Below are 24,583 nucleotides of genomic sequence, written 5' to 3'. Positions count from 1 at the left end.
GAAGCAGACTTCCACTCCTGCCTTGTGTTTATAATACTGAAAAGTTGTTTGTCCACCAATAGGGGGTTTAAACATTATGAATATACTATTCAGCCATTAAAGATAAAGGGGAATTTGGGCACTCATCTGCTTTGGCCCTATGCCCTTCTCACACCAGATTTGGGCAAAGCAAGGGGGCTGGAAAGGAGCCAAGGCACAACAAACATGGTGGTGGCAGTGGTGATGAACAAGGTGGTGGGGGTTACCCGGTACAGATGTCAGGAGACCTCTATATGGCTTTTCAATTTTAGTTGAAATTCCCTCCATCGCTTTTTGGTGCACCGCCAGAGTAAATTTCCAATACTTTACATTTCATCAGCATTGGAGTGGCAAGAAAAAGGAGGACCTGATATGAGGAGAAAAGTTTTTTCTTTTTAGACATAATGAACTATAAACTTAAAGAAGAAGGAAAGATACGTGAAAAGAAACAGAAGTCTTTGGACTTTATGAAAGATTTTCAGGAATACCACACTCGGCAGTTGTATCACGTGAACAAGATTTCTGGATCAGTGAGTGGGGACCAAGAAGCAGAGGCTCTTCAGGGAGCTGGAACAGATGGTGATCAAAATGGACTTGGATCACACATCTGTTGACGTTCCCCTGGATGAAAACTCAGGAATGTCAGTAGATGGATTTGAAAGGACCTTTCATGGGAAGCTCAAGTGTTGTACTACAACTATGCTGGCAAAGGAACTACCTGGCTTTTTGAACATCCTAGAATCCACGCAAGTGAGAAACCTCATAGATGTCACTTATGTCCATTTGCATCTGCTTATGAGCATCATCTGGAAGCCCATATGCGTTCCCATACTGGAGAAAAGCCATACAAATATGAATTGTGTTCCTTCTGCTGCAGTGATCGAAGTAACCCGTCCCATCATCAAAGGCGCAAGCATAAAATGGTACCAATTAAGGGTACTGGGCCTTCCTTGAGCAGCAAGGAAATGGGAGCGTTTTACAGAAGAAAACAAACAATCTGGGTATAGCAGAAGAACACTAATCTACTTAAGTCCACCTTCTGTGGTGTTTCAGAAACAGATTACCTTAATGATTTCACCCATGAAATCCCAAGCATTCAGACTGAATCCTATGAAAGTATGGTGAAAACCACACCCACTGGTGGCCTACCAAGAGACCCCCAAGAACTCATGCTTGACAACCCTTTAAATCAGCTCTTGACTCTAGCAGGACCGTTGTCCAGTTAGCCACCTGAAAACCAAATCCCCGCATCTCCTTACATAATTCCCTTCCCTGGTGAAAAGCCTTTCATGATCAGCAGCCCTCTCTGCCCAGCAGTAGTTTCCGTATCATCAAGTATTCCTCAGAGCTTCTCTCTCACGAGCCCTGACCCTCAGCCATCACATAGTCAGAGGAACTATAGTCCAGTGGCTGGTCCTAGCAGTGAACCAAGTGCCCCCATGAGTACTCCTAGCATAGGAAACAGCTAGCCCAGCACTCCAGTCCCAACCCTGCTGGTCCAGGATCCTCAGCTTCTGCACTGCTGCCACCATAATAACATGTATTTTGCAGACAATATCCTTTACACTATTCATATGGGATATCATGGATATGGAAACCCTTTTCAGTGTAATACACGTGGATGCAAATGTAAAAACAAGTATGATTTTGCCTGTCATTTTGCAAGAGGGCAACATAACCAGCACTGATTGAAAATAGTCCCATCATGCTTTATTTGTTTTTGCCATTTGGTGTCCTGTGGGTTTTTTGTTTTGTTTTGTTTTTTGTCATCCTTAATAAGATGTCAGGAGTCCCTGGGTTTTGCAAACTGTTATGTAGGTGATTACTAGCAGAAAGGTTGGCAGTTCGAACCTACCCAGAGGCTCCTTGGAGCACAGGCCTGGTGATCTGCTTCCAAAAGGTCACAGCCTTGTAAACCCTGTGGAGCAATTCTACTCTGCACACATGGGGTCGCCATGAGTCAAAATCAACTCAACAGCAACTAACAACACAATAAGATGTTTGCTAATTTGAAGTTTATATGTTATATTTATAAACTATAAATTTGGTAGTGGAAACAAAATTTTCCCTTTTTTTTTTTCATGAAAATCTGTCCAGGGTCATTTATGTATTAGAACAGCTAGACAGATTGGTGTCTGTTTTTTCATTTCATTTAGATATTTGAGAATTGTAGTGTAATCATAATCTTACAGGTGTTTATTTAGATTTCCCACATTATGGGCCATAAAAACTTCAAGGCTTATCCATACTCTGGATATTTCAGTATATACATTGCAGCTAGATGTTATTTCTGCCATAGTTCACAGTGGTAGAATAGCTGATTTTCTTTTAGAAAATCTGTTGCAATTTATCTCAGCGTTTAGTAGGGGAATTGCCTTTATGTTTGTTCTGAATTGGAATACAACTTAATTCCCATAGTTTAAGTTGAAGCAGTAGTTTCATTTCAGCTGATTTGGTGAAGTCTATTTCAGTGTAGTTTATCTTTCATTTTTCCACAAGGGGAAATGTAAAGCAGTTGATTTTTTTTAAAAAATGAAAGTTGTATGAAATAGAAGTTATGAATAAGTGCAAGTTCTGAAGAGAAACAAAACCCATGACTTTACGTCGAAAATGTATTATCTTTTTTCTTCATAACTGAACAAATTGGGGTTTAATATTTAAAATATGTTCAATTTCTAGTTTAAATACATGTCAGCTTTCTGTTCTTTTTAATTATATGTCTAGTTTATTAACACACACAGACATACACACACACACAGAGGCAAATGAATGAGAGCGCTAGAAAAATCAGAGGATTATCCAAGAAGCTAACCTGTTGCCGTCGAGCGGATTCCGACTCAGGCGAACCTATAGAACAGAGCAGAATTGCCCCATAGTGTTTCCAAGGCTGTAGATCTTTTCTCTCGCCGAGCAGCTGGTGGGTTCAAACCGCTGACTTTTTGGTTAGCAGTTGAGTGCTTTAACCACTGCACTACCAGGGCTCCTTATCCAAGAAGAGGCCTTCTTTTTTCTCTTGATTTGAACTTTTCATTTAAATCCTCCATTCTGATGTTATTAGCGTCAGGTGAGGGTGAAAACTGTATAGAGAATTTGTTATTCTTCCATTCCTTTGATGATCCAAGAAGTGCAGTGAAATGTCATCCATCTTACTAGTCCTAGAAAAAGCCAGTCCTTCAAACAAAATCTTCGAAGCTTCCTTTTCTTGCCTTCTATTTTATGCCCATTTTGTGGAAAAATGTGATGCTGAACTAACATTTTAAAAAATGAGAGCGTGTGTCCAAAATGGTTTCTCGTGTCCTCTTCAGAATTCGTAATTTTAAATAATTTCTGTGATTTAAAATTGTAAAGTGTATTTGCAAATTTACCAATCTTCATTTACAATGACAAAATTATATGGAAACTGTGATTGGATTGTCACCTCAGTAGGAACGGATAAAATGGTGTGGAAATGGATGTAAAATGCATTTAAACTTAATGTTTGTTTACAAAAATAAGACTTGTTAAATTAATCTAGAGTCATTCACTTTGAATAGCAGGCTATTGTTTTTATATTGTGTAATAACTAGCTCACTCTGAAAAATACCTTGGTCAAATAATAAAATATATTGTTGCTAAAAAAATAAAGGAGGAGTTCTCTATTGATTGGCATGGAAAGACATTCACAAAGTGTTGGGTGGAAAAAAAGCAGGTTACAAATACTTTTTCTTGTATTCTTGAAGGCATTTTCCTTTCTTTTTTTTTTTTTAAGTAACCATGCATTTTCATAATGATAAATTCAACAAAGCTATTTTCATTTTTTAAAAAGACCCAAAGTAACAATACAAAAATTAAATCACTACTCAGTCTAGGAGCCAAATGTGGATGAAAGCAATAAAGAATCAGAACTGCGTGGCCAATCCTATACCCCATTAGGGTTTATCTCACGTTTCAGATGTAATTAGGTATCTCACTCACAAACTGAGATAATATTTGTATAAGTGCCTTGTAACTTACAAAGGGTCTTCCAGATATAAACTGATGATGGCGATGGATGGGGGAGGAAATATCCGGACGAAAGGAGCTCTGTTTATTGACTGCCCACTCCATGGCGGGCTCTTGGTGAGGGGCTTTCACAGATATTGTTCTTATTCACCCTCAGTGCCAGATGGCGGGATTCCCACTTAACAGATGAAAAGCTGAGGCTCAAAGAAGGCCATTTCCCTAAGGTGGCACAGTGATCCTTTCGGGATTTGAACCTGGGCCTTCTGACTGCAGCCAGTGCTTTTTGAAAAGTCCTTTGGATTTTCTGGATGTCTAGGTGGCTTCCAACTCTTCTTTCTCTTCTCTTTTTCAGACGTCTGAACCGGAACCAACTGCACATGCTGCCAGAACTGCTGTTCCAGAATAACCAGGCTCTGTCGAGACTGTGAGTGATGCTCCAGGACCAGAAAGTCCTTTCTGGGCTCTCATTCCTCACCCTGGGGGAGGGGCAGCGTTCGGTCAGCGGGCCTGGACTTTCCCCTGACTGTGACCAGCACGCTCCCTACCTGGCAGGAATCACTCAGGGCATCAAAGGCCAGACTCTTTCTATAGGAAGGGTGGTGCTGTGTGAGATGCTGCTTTGTGGCAAGCACTCGAAAGACTCCAGTTCTGTGTGCTGCCTCTGACAGAGCTGGATGCTCAGGGCGCTGGACGATTGTCCTGGTGTTGCCAGCCTTCACTGGGGGGACCATTCCTACAGGCCATCTCTCACTGCCTACCTGGGGTGGAATATTTATTCATTCAACCAAGCCCTTCTTGAATCTATTTATATTTGACCTCTTAGGGTAAGGACGCTTACTAACCATGGTGTGAAGTCATATATGTATATATGTACACGTATAGTTGTTAAAAGTGAATTTAATTTAACAAAGGTATTTGTGCCAGCTCTATCATAGATTCATGGGAATATAATATTTGCTCAATTAAGATTGTATTTACATAAAAGAGGGGAAAAATTAAAAAAGTGGACCAAAGAAAGGGAGGGGGGTTGAAAGACACTGAAATGTAGGTTTGAAAGCAACAATTTTACCAGTAGCGGAAATCTACTGATATGCTAGAAAAAAACACTAAATATCTTCAAACTATTCTCTCTAGTACACTTAAATGACTAATAAATGAAACATAAGGCTTTGTTTGAAACACAAGTTTTTTTCTTAAATTGTTGTTCACAATATACACAGCAAAACATACACCAATTCGACAATTTCTGCATGCACAGTTCAGTGACATTGATTACATTCTTCAAATTGTGCAGCCATTCTCACCGTCCTTTTCTGCTTTGTTCCTCTGCTGTTGACATAAACTCTCTCCCTCCTAAGCTTCCTATCTAGCCTTTCCAGTCGCTGTTAACAATTTGATCCTATATAGTAAGTTCTTTAAATGAGCACAATGCTCACAGCAGATGTTCTTTACTACTTAAGCTAGACTGTTGTTTGGTTTAAAGAAGGCTTCAGGGGATATTTTGAAATACAATTTTCGAATCAAAACAATTACAACGAAAGTGGCAAGCTAATAAAATATTACTGCCAACAGATTAGTTAATTCTTTTTGTAATTTGTATGTGCAATATATGAGTTTCATTTAATATTTAGTCTTACATCTTAACTATAATTTTATTTATTTATTTTAAGCAGCCTTTGTTATCACTTTCTCGTGTATTTTTTCTTTCTTTTTTTAATTTTAATTTTTTAAATGGTACTTTAGATGAAGGTTTACAGAGCAAACTAGTTTCTCGTTAAACAATTACTACACATATTGTTTTGTGACATTGGTTGCCAACCCCATGACATGACAACACTCTCCTCTTCTCGACCTTGGGTTCCCCATTACCAGCTTTCCTGTCCCCTCCTGCATTCTCGTCCTTCCCCCTGGGCTGGCATGCCCATTTAGTCTCGTTTTGTTTTTTGGGCCAGTCTAGTCTTTGGCTGAAGGGTGAACCTCAGGAGTGACTTCATTTCTGAGCTAAAGTTGTGTCCGGGGCCATACTCTTGGGGTTTCTCCTGTCTCTGTCAGACCAGTAAGTCTGGCCTTTTTTTTTTTTTTTTTTTGAGTTAGAATTTTATTCTACATTTTTCTCCAGCTCTTTCCAGGACCCTCTGTAGTGATCCCTGTCAGAGCAATTGGTAGTGGTAGCTGGGCACCATCTAGTTGTACTGGACTCAGTCTGGTGGAGGCTGTGGTAGTGGTAGTACATTAGTCCTGAAGTCATATTTTTATTTACCTTAAATGTATTTCTTTTAGGTTTAAAGGGGAATTGCTGATTCTGCTGCTGCACAGTTTGCCAAATGTGTCTGTAATTGTCCTACCATAGATTTCATTTAGTGCAGTCTTGGGTTGGACAGTACCTCAGAGATTGTCTAAGGAACTTCTGCAGCTCCTTTGCATAAGGTCATCCATTCTTTGCTTGACAACCTCCAGTGAGGGGGAATCCACCATCTTCTCAGGCCATCAATTCCATGATTGGACAGATCTGCATATTGGAAAATTCTTCTTAACACTGAGGCCTAAATCTACTTTCTGATAACTTCTGTTTTTCTTCGTGTTGCTTTCTCTAACTACCTAGGACAGCCATGCGCTCTTGTCAGATTTTGGAAGGGCTGTCAGGTTTTTGAATTTGAGTTGAAGGGGTTTTTGAACCCCTTCAGTTGTCACTAACAACCTTAAAAACCATTGGTGGGAACTTCTGTGTGTCTAGCAAAGCACTGTATGAGATGGTGGGGCTGCGGTTCTTCCCTGGATGAGCTTATTGGACAGCACAGAGGTAGAGAGGCGATAAGTAGTGCACATAAGCCTGGGCTGGGTCAGGTGGGCCATGGCAACCTAGGGCTACCTGAGTGCTGAGGGTTGTGGGGTGGGACTGTGGGCTTCTGGAGTCTGGCACTGGATTCAGTCTCATCTGATTGAACACAGCTCCTTCTTCCCACCTCTGCTATGATTCCCAGACTTCTCGCTAAGCCCATTTGCGTCCAGCGGCTTCCAGAATTTGAGGCAGAGCCAACCTTCAGAGTTTGTCTTTAAGGTGGAACTCTAATTTTCAGTCTGTCCAAATGATTCCCCCAACCACTTCCTGTTTCCTCCTCTTCCTAGCCTGGAGGCCACTCCACAGTGACCCTTAGTGAGGATCCCTTTGGCTGGTTGTTGCCACCCTTTGGCTTGAGTTGGGCCTTCTCCTCCAGGCCCCTTAACTGATAGGTTGGCCCTTTCAGTTGATGCCTGGCACACACAATGGTGCTTTATTTTTCTTTACTTGATTGCTGAAGGCATGAGATCTTTCCCAGCAGATGCATCCATTTTAAAGTCTGTTTACCCTGTGGCCCATGCTACTCTGTCACCTGCAGGCAGCCAGCCTGTCCTGACTTGGCCCCAGGAGAGTCTGTTTTCTCTCTCTTGCACTTTCTTCAGCTGACTCTTGCAAGGGCTATCACAGCTCTGTGTCTCGGAAAAAAAATTAACCTGAACATATTTTCTCTTGGTGTCATTCTGTGATTGTTTCCTTTCTCTAAGCCCTCATAGGGCCTTTCAAACATTTGCCCTCACCTGGCATTATTTGTCTGCTTGGATTCCCTTCCCCCTAAGCCAGACTGATCCGTTGGCCATCCACCATTTGGGCTTCAGAGCACAGGCATGTTGGACGGCTGCCATCAAGTTCTGAGTATCTACTTTGACACTCTCTCGTTTATTTTAAAATGTCCAGGACCCCTCATCTGAATCTGAATCCACAAATCTCCAGCCCTTTGCTTGGGATCACTTCCAGCCATACTCATTTTTTGGGGGGGTCGGGGGTGGTGGCAACATTTTTGCCATAGCCTTCCATCAGCTCTTGGGGGTGAAAGGTTAGGATAGCTCTTCAGGGGACTGTCTCTCCCTCTGGCCCTTGAGTCTGCCTTCTACCTTGGGTCCCTCCTGGAAGCAGGGATGTATGTGGCCAATTTAGGAGCAGCTGTTTTCTTGGCCTATATATGGGGAATTTGGATTCCTACTGGAATGGGAGGTAGTCAGATGGTTTTTGGTTTTTTCAACATATAACTTTCGATGGTTGAACTCTTAGAGCCTCTTTTCTTGACTGTGCTTCACTGGGCAATGATGAGGCTGAACTGAGATCATCACCTTAGGCGCTGGCGAGGGTTCCTGCTGGGGAGGGTCAAGGTTGGAAAGATGAAGTGACTTTCACAGAGTCAGTGTGGGAACTGCCCTTATGACTCATAGCCCAGTGCTCTTTGCGGTTTCACATTTTAACAGGAGTCCTGGAGAAAAGGACGTCTATGCTTTAACCAACAGTAAATGACTGGATTCATAACCAAAGGCTGGCACAAGTCAACCCAAGGGAGACTGTTTTCTCTAGCTCCCCGCTTGACATTCTTAATCTCGTTGATACAGGCAGGTGTTCAAGCAGGGAGGACTTTAGGGTGGACTTCTCTGCAGTGTACCCGCTGAGGTCAGCCCCCAGGACCTGAGTTCACCACAGGAGCCAGCGTACCCTGGTGCCCTTCAGCTCAGGCCATCTCGAAAAGGGCATATCCTGGGGAAAATGGCTAAATGAACTTTTTTATTGATCTGTTGTTTGTCCCTGGTGTCTGGACTCACAGAGTTTTTCAACTGGGAGATGGCTGTAGGGAAGGATATAGGAGCAAGTGTTTAAAGATTTATTTGCTAATATTCTTTGCCTACCTCCACCCCCCTTCCATTGACCTGACCATCTGGCATTTCAAAACATCTCTGCTCTGTCCCCCAGTTGGTCTGGCCAAGGAGCACTTGGGCACTCTGGGTTCCAGAAACAGAAGCCCCTCAGGCTGGTGATGGTCAAGGTAGGAGTGGGGTATTGTAAAGGCACAACCAGCCAGCTCATGGGCTCCCCAGGACAGGAATTGAGATACAGCTGGCCCTCACAGGGACCAGACTAAGATGTCAGGGACATCTGGAGTTCTTTCTGGATATCCTCCCCATTGTCCTATTCCTCCCTGCAAACCAACGTCCTGGGCTTGTCTGCAACACATCACTTCCACCATAACTTTAGTTTGCTACAGTACTGACTCCTCTCCCACTTCCTGTGACCTTGGAGCGCAGATACAGCGTCTCAGTGTTCCAACTCCAGGTTTCTGGGAGAAAGAATCTGATTGGCCCAATTTAGGTCAGTCGATCACCTCTGGGCCAATGAGCTGTGCAGGGGGGCCTTGTGGAATTACTCGCTGCAGTTGTACTATGGAGCCCACTTCTCCTTCAGGAGTTGGAGGTGGAACACTCTTCCTTAGTACGCAGGGTGAGAGTGGGAGGCAGTGCCTGCATTTCTAGTCTCTCACCTGATGACCTTCCCTCTGCTTTGGAGGGATCCATTACTAATCCTTTCCATCTGGAACAAATTATGGACTTTCATGCAGAGGCAGTTATGCTAAATCAGCATGAAAATGAGTTTAAGAGAGGCCACCTGTGCTGGGTAAGGTGTATCACAAATATTTCAGGTGGCGTGGTCCACATTTCAGTTGATGTTGTCTGTGTAGCTCCCAGAAGTTAAAATCTTGTTATTGGTTATTCTTTGCTAATATTTCCCTCGGTATTGGGTTAGTCTGTCTATTTCCTTCTGTATGCAGGACCTGTGGCTCAGAGAGGAGCGATTTGCCTTGGACCATAGAGAAGTTTGGTGATAGGTTTGGAATTAGATACCAGGCCTTTAAGGGTCCATAAAGAACCTGAAAATGGGCTTCAACTTTGACTTAGAAATATCACATTTGGGAAATAGTAAAACATGAGCACAAAAATGTTCACTGCAGCATTATTTAGTACGCTGAAAAGTTGGAAATAACTTAAGTGGCCAACGTTAGGAGAATAGTTAGGTGAAGTATGATGTATCTACTGGATGGAGTGTTCATGCAGTCATCAAAAAATGGCCTTTATGAAAATAATGCAGATGAATGTTTGTAATATCAAAAGCCAGGATGCAAAACTGTACTGATGATGCAATCACAACCACTCTAAACAATGCATAGAAAAATGACTGCAAAATGCCAACAGGGGGTGTCTCTGAGTGACTTTTTTCTTTTCTGTGTTTTCCAGATATTCTATAAGAAGCATCTATTATTTTTATGGTGGGAAACCTCCAGTTTTTATAAGAAATGGAAAGCCTCTCTGGTCTCAGTTAATACATATGCTGATTATATGATGTTGGACCACTTTCGTGAACCCCTTTGAGCTCTCTATAAGGTGAAGATAGTAAAGGCTACCTCACAGGGCTGTTGTGAGCACTAGAGAGGTGTGAAACTCTCTCACATCAGGTGTAAACATTGTGGTACATAGCAGGTGCTCAGTAAGTGTTAGGTGAGCCACACTGGCAAACCTGACTCCCAGAGGCTGCACCACAGCCTCCCCAGTTGACCCCGGGCTTGAACTTTTGTCCACTGTCAGCGTCAGTTTCCTACCCCCTGTGGTGGTTCAGCCTCACCGCTCGTAACTCAGAATCATCCCCTTCGTTTGCCAGGGACTTTCAGCCAACATCATGAGGGGTTTGGGCATACCTGGGAAGGCAGATGGAGGAGGCTGCGGGGGAAGGTTGGGCATGCCAGCCAACAGAAGAGCCCCCACAGGCAGCAGGCTGGGTTTGGCTTGGGACGATCATAGCACGGGCTCAGGATGTTGACCAAGGGAATCTGCTGTGTGTACTTTGGGATACTTCCCTGAGCAGTTTGGAGAGAGCAAACATGAAGCAAGTGGGTAATGTTCCTCTTGGAAGTATTTCTTAGGGCCCAGAAGTTACCTGTGTGTTCTCTGCATCCTTGTGATGCCCCCACCCAGAGTTCCTGCTTAGCACTGTCCTCCTCCAGGGGGCCTCCTGGGAGGAGAGCTCCCGCCCCTTCCTTGTCTAAGTTGGAGGGAACTGGAGCCTTTGCAGAAGTGCGCCTTCCCCATGACGTGCTCCTCTACCTTTTCCCAGGGCCATCGGAAAGGTCTCAGGAATTACAGTCATTACAGTAATGGTTAGAACAGACAGAAGGTTATTCTGTGCTGGGCTCATGCTGAACGATTTGCAAACATTATCTCATTTCATCTTCAGAATATCTCTATGAGGTCAGCATTGTCCCCATTTTATAGATGCAGAAATGGAAGCTCAGAGAGTTTGTGACATGCCCAAGGGGCTGAGCCAAATTTGAACCCTGGTTTGTTGAATGCTAATAAAATAATACACTTTTTATATAACATCCATCTACCCCCTCATCCACCACCTACCCACCACCCACCCACCACCCATCTACCTCCTACACCCCGGTCCACCTACCATCCACACATCCACCTACCCATTCTCCCATCTACCCTTCCTCCTGTTTACCCTATGTATCCCACCTATCCAGCCCCTACCCATCCACCCTCCCACTTACGCATCTATTAAACACCTGTCAACCCACCCACCACGCATGTATCCCTCCACTCCTCACTTATCCACTTGTCTCTCCATCCCCTCCCACCCATCCTCCCATCCAGTCTCACCCACCCAACCACCTACCTATCATCCGCCTACTCACCCATTCTTCTGTTAATGAGAGCCTCCTGTAGGTCAGACACTGTTCTAGGTGCTGAATACACAAGTGTGATGAGTGTATCAGACAGACAGGTGTAGTACTGTCTCTCTTCAGGGTGAGGGTTTATCTCAATCATCAGTGCTTTTGGGAAGTAGTCTTCCATCCTCTGACAGACCAACAGGTTGGAGTGGAAGGGGACAGATGTTTCACTGGCTGGTTAGACCCTGGTGGCTGGTTCCCTGGATTTGGGATCAGTTTCATAACCTGATAGTCAACCAACAGAGGAAGTGGAGCTGTTGTTTTCATGGATCTACACTGTGTTTTAAGGTTAGAGGGACACTTTTGAAACCTGATAGCCTCTCCTGCAGAAGCAAAACGAGCGGGGAACATGGTGAGCGTCAGCCTCTCTGTCCTCCCAGGTCTGGGGAGAGGTCTCTCCCGCTGCCGTCCAATCCCTCCCTGTTAGGGATTAAATTAGGTTCCCCAGAAATATGTGTTGTAAATTCTAACCCCTTTACCTGTGGTTGTAATTCCACTGGGGAATGGGTTTTCTTTGTTATGTTAATGAGGCAGTATTAGTGTAGAGTGTGTCTTAAATTGATCTCATTTGAGATATAAAAGAGCAGATTAAGTAAGCAAGCACAAATGGAGGGGAAGAGACACGCCACACGATCACTAAGGAACCTAGGAATAGAAGCTGAAAAAAGACAAGGACCTTTCCCCAGAGCGAACAGAAGAGAGAGCCTTCCCCTAGAGCCGGCGCCCTGAACGTGGACTTCTAAACTTCCATACCTCTAAAATAAATTTCTGTTTGTTACAGCCACCTGCTTGTGGTATTTCTGTTACAGCAGCACGGGATAACTAAGACACCCCTCTTGCCGATTCCTAATCCAGAAGCTGCTTCTGGAAACCCAACTCCTCTGGGCTTCTTTTTAGCCTTGAAACTAGTATGCATCCCTACAAGATCGACCTTTTGTGTCTCTGCTGGGCCTGGAAGGGGTGGGGGTGGGTGATTAAGGGCAGCCCAGAGCATTTATTTCCCCTTATTTATATCCCTACTGTAAGGACTGGGATAACTCATTAACAGGGCCCTGGTGGTTCGAAAGGTGTGGAGGTGATATTCTGCAGAAACCCTGTTGAAGAATGCCAGACCCTATCGACCCTGTCTCAAGCTGGGTTTAATTAGACTGTCAGCACTGGTCAGAAGAACAAAGCTTTCCTTCCCGTCCCGGTCCCCAGCCCCCATCAGAGGCAGGAGGGCATTCTCTGCTGAAATGAAGAGCTGTTAAAAATGGATCTGTCTTGTGTCTAAGGGAAATTACCCGAAGCAGGAAGGTGACCTCGCTATGGTGACACATCCACTCCAGGCAGCAGAGCTGCGGAACTGAACCAGCCGGGCCACCAAAGACGCCACTGCGTGAGGAATGGCTCCGGCTGCCACCCTGTCCTGCCCAGGGCCTCCTTCCTGCCAGGACCCGTGTGTCTCATGATGCCGTCCATCACTCCTTAGACTTCCCTTTTCCCAGAAAGGAATTTCAAGAGCTTTGTCCTGTGAGATATTGTCTGAGAGATGTTCTTGGCATTAATAATCAAAAAAAGCTTTGACTGAGAAACCCCTTAAACATTTTTATTTTCAGGGAATACTTTTTAACATCTTGTGGGCCTAGTGTCAGGTAACTTGCCTGACGTCTTAGACAATAAGATTCAGAGCTGGGATTTGAACCCAGGCACCTGACTCCAAACTCACGCACTTACTTTTAAACCACCAGTACTCAAACTTTGGTGTGAGTGAGAGTCATTTGGAGGAGTTTATTAAATGCAGACTGCCAGGGCCATATCGTCAGTTATCCTGACTCAGTAGGTTCAGGAAGGGCCCAAGAATCTGCACTGTTAACATTATCAATTGAGAAGCCTTGTTCTCCAGCATGCTTGTTAAGTCTTGGGTTGGGTCCCCTCTTTGGGGTCGAGCCCCCTACTCGCTTCTGCCTGGCCTGGCTCCAGTGTGAGAGCTGCAGTAAGCAAAGACCCCAAGAACCACACTTCGCCTCCCGAGGCCACGCAGAGAACAATTTGGGGATTATGAGTTGGCAATTACGGAGCACGCTGGACTCTCGAAGTGCTTTCCAATCATTAAATCTGTGCCTGCTGTCAAGGCTTGAGAGAAAAAGGCAAGCATCCCACTGGGCCTGCACGGGAGCCTCTGCAGAAGAGGATGGCCAGCTGGCCAAGACTGACTTCTGTGGCATGCCAGAGCAGGCCGATGCGTCCAGCATGCAGTAATGCCCTAAACGTAGCCCCAAGCCCAGGCGTGGGCTTTGAATCTGGCTCTGCCCTGGCTGGCCCAGAAACATGGGCCTTTACAAATGTGGGCAGCCAAGGGAAGTAAGGGGATGAAGGAGGGCTGGAAGGGGAGCAGGGTCAGTGGGTCGCAGCATGCCAGCAACTGCAGAGTGCCCTGCTGGGGAGGTTTGATAGGGGCTCAAAGGAATGAAAAGCCTCCGGTCCTGGTCCTCTCCTGCAGCATTACATAAATCAGTATGGGACTGAGTTCATAGCATCAAGAGGATTCTGAATGGAGAGGCGTGGACGCAAGAGGAGGCTATCATGAATAACTTTTAGGGAGATGAGGAATTTTTTAAAAAATTTCAAAAAATTATACAAATAATGTTGCTGTGATATTGAACATTTGGAATACAGAAAAAAGCAAACAAAAATACAAGAAATGGTGTCTTTTCAATTAAATAGGACATTTTAAAACACTTGAGATAACATTCAAATATTTTTTGAAATAAAGTTTAATACCAAAGAAATATGTAATTGTTATAATACAGCTATCATTTGCTGAGCACTTATTGTGTGCCAAGCTCTGTGCTAAGAGCTTTATGTACACCTTCTCATTTTAATTGTCATAGTCCTATGAGATGGGTGCACTTATTATCCCCATTTTACAGTTGGGAGAATTGAGGTGCAGAATCATTAAGTAAATTGGTTGCATAGCTAATTAGTGGCAGAGCCAAGATTCAAACCCGGAGAGTGTCACTCCAGAAGATGTGTTCTTACCCACCATGCTACACTGCCTCTTCAATGCGGAAAATTTTAGAAAATAGAGAAAAAGGAATAAGAAGGAGATTGCCCATGAGTCTTTGGGAAAATGGCAAGTTTTGAAGGATGTGGGAGAGTTCCTGGTGGAAGGAGCGGCACATGCAGACACATGGGTGAGCAGGGGCTGCACAATTCTGGAGTGTTGTGTGCATATCGGCTGGGAAGGAGGTGCAGACAGGCTCTGTGCTCTAGAGTGAGGCGTCTGGAACGAGGCTTAGGAAGGGAGCCACAGAATGCCATTGAGCAGACTGATCAGAGCAGAGAATGACAACCGTCCTTCCTGTACCACCCCACGCGAAGGGCTTCATCCTGCTCCTCCCAGCTCTTTGGACGTTAAACGTGTCCACATCTGCCTCAAGTGCCCCTTCCTTGGCTTTCCTGGAATGTCATCTCTCTTGTCACTGTCCCTCATTGCCTCCCTCCCCAGGCAGAACTGATAGCAGCTTCCTCAGTGCCCTCTTAGCAGTGGTTTACATTTTTGTCAGAGCCCCCACAAGTTTCCTTATAACCGTTTGCCCTGGCACCCCTACCAGACTGGGCCGGGACTCCAGCTTTACTCACCTCTGTTTCCCCAGCACAAGTGGGTTTAGCAAGGCTTGCAAACCATGGGGCAGACATTGTCCCAAGGCTGCAGGAAGAGAGCCACAGTCCTTGCTGTTCGTGTGGAACTCACCCATCCCTCCCTCCCTTCTCTAACTTCCGGAATCTGGGCTTTGTTGGTCTGTGTCTGGCTGGCTTTATGGACTTGGTGGACTCAGTAGTTCCAGCTGACCCCTGCTCTATCTGCCCTTGACCTGTGGTTGGCCTTGACTTGTGGCCCCAAGACATGAAGCCAGTGTTCAAGGACACAGTGCTGGCTCATAGAATGGGTAAATTCTATTGGGTGTGGGTTAGATGGAGTTTCTGCAGGAGGGCTAGTGTACCCTTCTGCTTGAAAATGGGGTGTAGAAGGGGGTCACAAGGAGCCCTGAAGTAGGACCCTACTTCCTGGGAGGCCAGGAGACCTAGAATTGGGAGTGAAGGGAGGATGGAGTCAAGAAGGAAACATGTTGGCAAGTGGCTGGGTGCAGGTGGTGCAATGGTGACTTGCACACAGTGGGGCTTGACTGACAAAATTTTTGGTCAGGATGGGTCAGGACCCGGCATCTCCTAGTCAGAGCCTCCCCTTAAGCTGAGCACAGTGGGTTAGGTGGTTCTATTTCTGTTCAGAATTCCCAGCCAGGTGTCAACTGAGCTTGAGCTCCAAGAAGAAATGAAGGGGATTCCTCCAGCTCTTTGCAGTGTGTGCATTGAGGCAAAATGTGCTAACTCAACTGTATTTTTCATTGCTTTTTGGCTGGAATCCTATATCAATTTGGTGGTACAACACTGGCTAGCTGATACTAGTGAGAAGCCATGACTGACAGTTGATTAATTGGCTCTTGATTTAAAAAAAATGGGAAAATCTATTATTAATAATGATAATTTAATAGCCAAGATCTTTCAAATGTTAGATTTGTGGGTTGGGGTGGAGAAGGTATTAAAAGGCGTCTTTTTGGTGAAATGGCCTGATATGTTTGGACCCTTTCATTCAGTCACCTTTTCCCCATCCCCTACCTGTGCCAAGGGGTCAAGGAGTCTCTGGGCTGTTCACCTCTGTGGCCAGCTTGGCTTTGGCCTCAGTGTTAATCTGGGGCCTCTTGAGGGAAGACTGATCTCTGTCCCAGGGCAGCTCTGAGTGTCTCCTGCTTTTGCAGGGAGGCCTTGGAGTGGAGCAGGTGAAGGAGAGGTAAGGAGCCAAAAAATCCACCTCCAAGTCTTAGCCAAATTGCTGGCTCTTCTCCCCACAGTTCTTTGGGGTCCATCCACATGCTGACCTTTGCTGAGGAGATGCAGGCTTGTATGTGGCCAGTTGTTGGCATTAACAAGTGGTCTGGCCCAAGTGGACCCTCATGTGGATTCTGGGTAGGGGATGGGGTCAGACTTCTCAGATCGGAATTGGGCCTGATGAGAGACTATTGAGGTGTGCACTAATCTGAAAGGAAGTTCTTGTCTTTTGGTAAAAATGGGAGCATGAACATAATACTGTACATTGTTAAAGCACTTTACACTTCACAAAAAGCTTCTTAGCAAAACTCTGGGAGTCTGGTCTGTGGTAGAGGGTCAGCAAAAATAGCCACAACAGTGGGCTCAAACATACCAACGATCATGAAGATGGTGCAGAACCGGGCAATGTTTAGTTCTGTTATCTGTTATAGATGAGGCTGCCATGTGTTGGAACCCACTCGACGGTAAATAGCAACAACAATTTTTCTTCACATCTTAATGAGGCAGCTTGAGATTTGCCGATGTTCACGGACTTGTCCAAGCTGATAAAGAACATGTACCCCATTTTCCCGTGCTGCCTTGTCACAGTTTAATGGACCTGGAACCATTTTTGCCTTCAAGGCTATTGACTCACTGGGTTTTCCTTATCTGACCAGAAGCCTGCACCTGGGATGTGGTCATAGCTGTAGGCAGGTCTTCCCTTCCTGTTGCTGCTGTAACAAATTACCACAAATTTAGTGGCTTAAAACAATACAAATTTATTATCTTACAGTTTGAAGGTCAGAAGTCCAAAATGAGTCATATGAGGTTAAAATCAAGATGTTGGCAGAGCCATGTTCCTTCTGGAGGCTCTAGGGGTTAATCTGTTCCTTTCTTTTCCATCTTTTTGAGGCTGCTTGCATTCCTTGGTTTGTGGCTGCATCCTTCTGACCTCTGCTTCCATAGTCTCTTCTCCTTCTCTGACTCTGACTCTCCTGCCTCCCTGTTTCCCTTATAAAGACCCTTGTGATTACACTGGACCCCCTGGCTAATCCAGGATAATTTCCCCATCTCAAGATCCTTAATTTAATTACACCTGCAAAGCCCCTTTGCCGTGTAAGGTAACAGAGTCACAGGTTCGGGGATTACGACGTGGACATCTTTGGGGGTCATTATTCTGTCCACCACGCTGCTTCTTCCCTTTGGAGGACAGAAACCCTCAGTGGCTGGAAGCATGGCCTAGCCTCTTCCTGCCTGGGTCACACACACCATCCTAGCTCTAGGAGCCCACAAAGAAAAGGGCCTCTGGCCAGCTCTCCTGGCTCTTCCAGTCTGCAGTCAGGCTCCTCTGCATAGAGGCCTCTCTTTTCCTCCAGTGCTCATGGGTACTGATCAGCTGTGGGGCTCTGGGCAAATTACTTAGCCTTTCTGCATCTGTTTGCTCACCTGTAGAGTGGGTGTGGGGGCTGTTGTGAGGATTGGGGGTGACTTGTGTGGAACCTGGACTACTGCTGTGATGACCATCATCACCCACACCATCTCCAGGAAGAGATGGAGGTTGGGTGGGTGGCTGGGCATGACCCATCCAGGCCTGTCACTTGGATGAAGAGGACAATTTGCAATTCTAGAAGTCTTTGCGAGTTGCCTCCAGCTGCTCTCTTTCTTGTCTGCTCTTTTTCACCAGGGCTTAGCAGGAGGACACAGGCTGGGCTAGGGTGAGGACTGGGAGGGTGACCCTGATTTCCTCCTAGTTTGCCTCCTTGGCTCAGAGCAGGGCCTGCCCCTCGGTTCTGCTGCCCAGTAAAACCAAGTCGCTGACTTTGACTCGTGGTGACCCCATATGTGTCAGAGTAGAACTGCGCTCCATAGGGTTTTCAATGGCTGTGACCTTTCAGAAATAGATTGCCAGGCCTTTCTTCCGAGGCACCTCTGAAGGTGGCAGAGTCTGGGTGGACTCGAACCACCAACCTCTCAGCTAGCAGCCACTACCCATTTGCACCACCCAGAAACTCCTCCTGGTGAACACAGAGCTCCCTCTCTCCCAGGGCTTCGAACCAGTTTGTTCTGGTTTGAACTCCTGCTGAGATTTTGCATTTCCACCCCAGATATACTGAACCAGAATCTACATTTTAACAAGATCCCTAGGTGATTCTTATGTATAATACATTTTGAGAACCACCGCTATACTAGTGCTTCTCAGAATTAGTCCTTAACCAGAAGCAATAGCATCGCCTGGGAACTTGTTAGAAATGCAAATTTTCAGTAGAGGTTCAAACCTGAACAAATTGGTTCAGTTTGAGGCCCTGCTCTCTGCCCTGCATTCTTGTCTCAGCTCACTCTGGATTTGGCAGGCCACTTAGCCTGCTGCCCGAGAGCTTTACTCATGCAGCCTCTTCTTTCTTTGCTTTTATAGACTGAAAATGAGGTAGTGACTTCATATAAACAGGAGAAGAATTTCTACGGCGTCTTTCTTTGAATGCGTTCTCCAGCAGTTAACTATAATGCAGAGCCCTTTATTAGATTAGCTTGACATGAATATTGACATGAATATTAACATGAATTATAACTCATTGCATTTAAATTCGTGAATTATAGTAGCGGAAGATTTAAAGAAACGACACCTGGATACAATGCATTACCTTTTTCATTAATTCTTAACTGGTATTGATCTCTGCTTAACCTAATCTTAGCTTTAACGTTCAGTCTCTTTGTATTAAAAACCCTTCCTTGAACATATATATGGTTTTATTACTTTGGGACTTCAGCAGCTTATCTTGGCATCAAGAGTCCAAAGAGGCAGCAGGGGTTGTCACAGATGAATAAAGGGCTGGTGTTGATATTCTAAAAGGCTCCTCAGCTTTCACTGATGTACCTACAGCTCGGTTCTGCTTCACTGAAACCCAAGTCCCCATCCGTCCTTCCTTCTCCGTTCTAGGCTGTCCTGCCTCTTGTCAGTGGTGGCTTTTTACTTGGCAGCACAAAGGATCTGTGACAAGCAGAAAAGAGGGCCCAGGAGCTTAGACCTTTGCATGCGAATGGGACAAAAGCCATCTACTTCATCCTCTGCTTAAACACATCTGGTGTTTACAAGGCAGCCTGTCTTATTGGCCAATAGCTCTGACCATTAGGAATTGTCGTATCAACCTCAAATCCGTTTTCCTGGCATGCCCACCCAGTGATCTTGGGGCGGCCCCCTAGAGTTATACTCAGGGCAAGGGTGTGTTCCAAGGGTCAGTCTTTCAACTAGCCTTTGTCAATGGCACATCCCCCTAGGGACCGTGCAATTTTCTAGGACAGATCTGTGAGAATCATTTGTAACAGGTCTTTGTTAAAAAGGGCTTCTTCCCTAGCCAGGGGAGCTGAAGCCATTTTTAAGCTATTATCTCTGTCCATTGTATAGCTTATTTCCAAGGTCCAGGATATCCCTGGAATCCCTGTAGGCTCCCTTGTTCTACCCCATTTATCCCAGGCAGCTTTGTGAAGGAGTACCTCAGGGCCTCCTCACCCTCTTGGCCCTGTTTGGCTTGGTCTGTTGGGTGGGCTACTCCAGAGGCTTCCTTTTGAGAAGCATAGGGCTATAGCTCCAGGAAGCTGCTGGTACAATTTAATAAACTGGAAGCCTTCAGCCAGGGGGCAGTCCCCCCATCTTCCTCCCCAGGGAGTCAGCCTTTACTGGACCTCCCTGTGTATATTCTGGGCCTCTTAGGATGGACCAGTAAGGAGGTGAAGGTGGTAGGGCCTGGGGAGTGAGCAGCCTAAGGGGTCCTGAGGACTTGGCACAGTATAATGGAAATGAGCACTGGACTGGGAGCCAGGATACTTGTGTTCTAGATCTGGCTCTGTCTCCGTCTGGCTGTGTGACCTTGGACAAATCACTTAGCATCTCTGGACCCTGCCCTGTGTATCATTTTTATCACTGATTGGAATATACAGACAGGTACTCAGCAGATTTGCGGGTGGCACCAAGCTGAAAAGGGGTCACCATTATATCCAACTGATGGTAGAAGCAAGATTGAAAAAGATCTCTGTGAACAGTGTTGGAATCAGTAAGGTGAAATGAAACACTGATAAATATGAAGATGGTTTTAAAAATGCTGAATGGAGTAGACCTCATTTGACAGCATTTGTTGTGAAAGGGCCTCTAACTTCAAGCTGAGGATGAGTCTTAAGCTGAATTAATAGGGGCATGGTGTCCTCTCCAGGGGAGGGGATAGTCAGTTCTGTTCCCTGTTCTAGTCTGTGCTGATGTGACCACATCTGGAGAACAGTGTCTGGTACAGGGAGCTGTGTTTTATTGTGGGTGATAGTGGGGGGGGCCACTAAACATGCCCTGCAGGAGGGCAGCTAACATTGGGAGCCGTCTGGAAACCATTTCACATGAGACATAGACAAGGGGCCTGGGGCTGTTTGGTGTGATGAAAATGTACGGCAACCCTGAGAATAATTTTCAAATCTGTGTGAAGGGCTGTCATGAGCACAAGGGAGCCGATTTGTTCCAGAAGCAGAACTGAGTACAGTGAGTGGAAGCTTCGGGAGGTGGATTTTGGTCTGTATGGGGCAGGCTTCCTGAACACGAGCTGTCTGGCAAGGAGTGGGCTGCTCTGATCTTCGCTTCATCCCTGGAAGAGTTTACAGAGGGGCTGGACCTGCATCTTGAAGATGTTAGGGGAGCCTGGGTTCAATAACCTTGGGGTGCTTTCAGATGGAGAATCATCCAACAGCACGGCTGGGAGGCTGTGTGAGCAGGGGAGGGGATGGATCCTAACGGTGTTTGGGATGCTTCATCTGCTCGCAGACACGTGAATCTGGCAGGCGGTGGGAGCCTGGAAGCCCCTAGCCCGAGCCTCAGTGCTGGAAGCAATCCTTTACAGAAAAGTGGTTCCAGCAAACTGTGCAACAAAATATTTACCAGACCCCGGATTCTGGCCCCCGTCTTGGAGTCTAATTTGGAACAATAGAAATCAGTGCATAACTTTGGAAATAGTGCCTGATCTGTAAAAAGACGCAGGATGAGCCGGTCCTGGAGGTGCTCTCCCTGGACTCGCCCCCATGGCCACCCGTGGAGCAATGACTCATTTCCCACTTTGAAGTGTGATGCGGTTGTCTTCGGAGCCCTGGTGTTTGCACCCCTCTGCTCTTTTAACAAAGGCCCTTCTGTCGGCAGATAGTGGAGGCCAAGCAGGGAAGGGTCAGAAAAGGAAGGTATAGACTGAATACCAATAAGAAGGGGAACTGTGTTTATGGAGGACGAGGGGCTCCAGGCAACTCGGGGGCCCACTCGTGCTGTGCAAACAGAGCCGAGAATTCCCTCCGACAGGTTTGTTTTACTAAAGGCTCTGGGGCCCAGAGCAGGGCAGTGGGAGGGGGACAGGAGAGAGGGAGGAAATATTTCACAAAGCGAAGTTTAAGCTTAGCGCCTTGTTGGGGAGGGGCGGGCCAGAGAGCCTAGGGTAACAAAGAGGCAGTGTGGGCTGGTGACAGCGAGGGGAAAACACATGGCAACTAATGGGCTAGTAATGGGTGGGGAGGTAACCTGGGAAAAGCTGGTACAAGGAAAGCTGGCACATAAATTCTGGTGGTGTGACACCTCCCTTGGCAGGGGGACAGGGGCTACTCCTTCACCCTCCTCACGGCCAAAGCCAGAGACAGTCTCGCTCCCAGGGAAGTGGCCCGCGTGAGGCCTGGCTGGAAGGGGAAAAGCCACGCTGGGATTTCATTGCCCTGCAGGGCCCTGTGAAAGGACAGAGGAAGAGGAGAGCCGTTCCCTGCAGAAGGCAGAGCCTAGGCTGAGTGCCAGAAACAAGAATAAAGACGTTTCCATCGCTGCCACCTACTCCATCTGGAGTCCAGGGGTGATGTGGTCACTTGCTGAGACCCCATGGTTGGTGCCACCCCCAGGCACTCACCTTGCGAGAGAGGCTTTGCATGCCCTGCCGACCCTCAGGAGTCTCCGGCCGTTCAGCCAGAGCCAGAGCCAGAAACCCTAAGTGCATGCGGAGACCCCAGTATTCCCCCGTTGCTCTGCGTAGGAGGAACTCGAAGACTCCAGGACTTCCCTTTTCACTACCCCTGAAACTCTCCGCACCACTTCCACGAGACTCCTTTGAGCTCATCAGCTCTCAAAGAGGACAGTATTTACTACCTGGGGGCTTTTGGAGGAAGCCATTAGCAGCTTATATACGGGCTTTTATGGCTTGCACGGGGTTCCCAAAACAACCAGGGCATCTCAGAGCCCGGAGTACTGTTTCTTGGTGGAGGTTTTCTCTCTCTCTGTCACAGACCAACCATTTTTGATCAAGTTAATACTCTTTTCTTAGAAAGCAAAACAAAACAAAAAGCCTTTTAATTATTTTTTTTGTGTGTGTTTGACTTCACAACCTTTAGAAAATGTTTAGGAAAGAATAAGAGAAAGGGGCAAGCTGCCCTCAGGTGTGAGTCTAGAGAGCTTTATTAAAGGGGAGCCATGTCTGCTGGGAACGCATTGGGGAGCGTCTTCTCCAAGCCTCTCTGCTGTGGGTGGAATCCTTAATGTGATTCCTGGTTGTGTGCAAAGCAGCAGCTGGTCGTAAATTCCTGAGTCCTTCCAATCTCCCGTGGTGAGAGAAAGACAGGAATTTTGGGGCCGGCCCGGCCCGTAGCCTTTCTGTCTTGCTGAGAGGCAACCCTCCTCCCTAACTGTGGGGACCCTGGGCTCAGCTACCTCCTTTGGATGGATGGATTCATTCTCTCAACCAACTTATTACAAGCCGGCCGCCGGCAGTCGTTTGTTAGGTGCAGGGAATATCAGGTGGCATTAGCTACGGTCTTGGGCCTCAGGCGAAGTGTTGACTGGTGGTTCCGTGGTTGAATAAGTGGAGTAAAGGTGATTTCTCAAGTGGATGGCGTAAGCTGTGAGAATTTGATGACCTGGTTGTAGCCTGGTTTTTTTTTTTTTTTTTTGCTCCTTGTGCCCATGAAATGAAAAGTGAAAAAAGAAAAAACAAAACTAATAGAGGTGAAACATCATATTTCACAGGGACAAATACACATATATCAATCATACAGCAGCTCCTTATTCATCGTCTCCTGTCTCAGATATACTGAAATTTGATCACTAAACCTGGGCATCTGAATGTCTTGTTCCTCTAAAGGCAACTGGAAAAAACAGTCCAGTTTCCTACAAAACATCAACTCCATTTATCGAAACAAAGGGAAAGACATCATTATGGGAAGGTCCTTATAGAAAACTGTGTAAGCAAGGGCCAAAACTCATTTATCGATGATTTTTAATAGCATCTTTCACAGCCAGCTGGACATGACACGGGACTTTAGATGTCCCAGGGGAAGGCTGTGGACAACCCGTCATTTCAGCGTCGACCACAGACTGCCAGTGGCTCTGTCCCCTGGGCTCCCTGCCAGGAACGAGTCCCTTCCTGGTAAGCGCCATCTGTTGATGGTGGAGGTGAATGCAGGTGTCCGTTGTGAGTTTCTGAAGCCGCAGGTAATCGAGAGGCTTTTGCAGCTTTCATTTGGACTTTGTCTGCATTCTCTGGTGCTACTGAAATAACCCTAACTGGCAATCGGCATAACAAGGAAGTTTAGACTTTGGACGTAGAATCCAACAGCTCTGCTACTGACGGGCTAGGTGACTTGGAGCAAGTTACTTAACCTTGCTTAGACTCAGGGTTCTCATCTGGAAAAACGACATAATAAGGACCTGTCTCAAATTGTTGAGCACGGATTAAATGAGATGATGCCAGCAACACATCCAGTATGAACTTGGCCTGTGAGAAATCATCCAGAAATGTTAAGCTTATAATTTTCTTGATAGTCCCTCTAACAGCAGGAAATTTAGGGAAAAAAAGAAGACAATTACATTTGCATTACCCAGTAACCAGCATCTTGTTGTTTTTTTTTTTTTTAATTTTTAAAAATAATTTTTTTTTAAATTTTTTATTGTACTTCAGGTGAAGGCTTATAGAACAAATAGATTCTCATGAAACAGTAGTACACAGATTGTTTTATGACATTGGTTAACAACCCCACAACATGTCAACCCTCTAACTTCTCAACCTTTTTTTCTGGTGAAAATACACATAGCCAAAGATACACCATTTCAAAAATTTCTACATGCACAGTTCAGTGACATTGACTATGCTTTTCAAATTGTGCTG

The 24,583-nt window shown here is 45.9% G+C and overlaps 1 protein-coding gene across 1 annotated transcript in view; it reads left to right on the top strand.

Moving 5' to 3' along the window:
* Nucleotides 1-24,583, top strand: part of SLIT1 (slit guidance ligand 1) — a 196,814-nt gene that overhangs the window by 30,684 nt on the left and 141,547 nt on the right. Inside the window, exon 4 of the mRNA XM_004369979.1 lies at nt 4,352-4,423. Within this exon, the coding sequence (XP_004370036.1) occupies nt 4,352-4,423 (72 nt within the window). The remainder of the gene's footprint in view (nt 1-4,351; nt 4,424-24,583) is intronic.

The sequence above is a fragment of the Trichechus manatus genome, unplaced genomic scaffold, assembly GCF_000243295.1.
Source record: "Trichechus manatus latirostris isolate Lorelei unplaced genomic scaffold, TriManLat1.0 scaffold00007, whole genome shotgun sequence".
NCBI lineage: Eukaryota > Metazoa > Chordata > Mammalia > Sirenia > Trichechidae > Trichechus > Trichechus manatus.
This window is presented reverse-complemented; position numbering and strand designations above follow the sequence as displayed.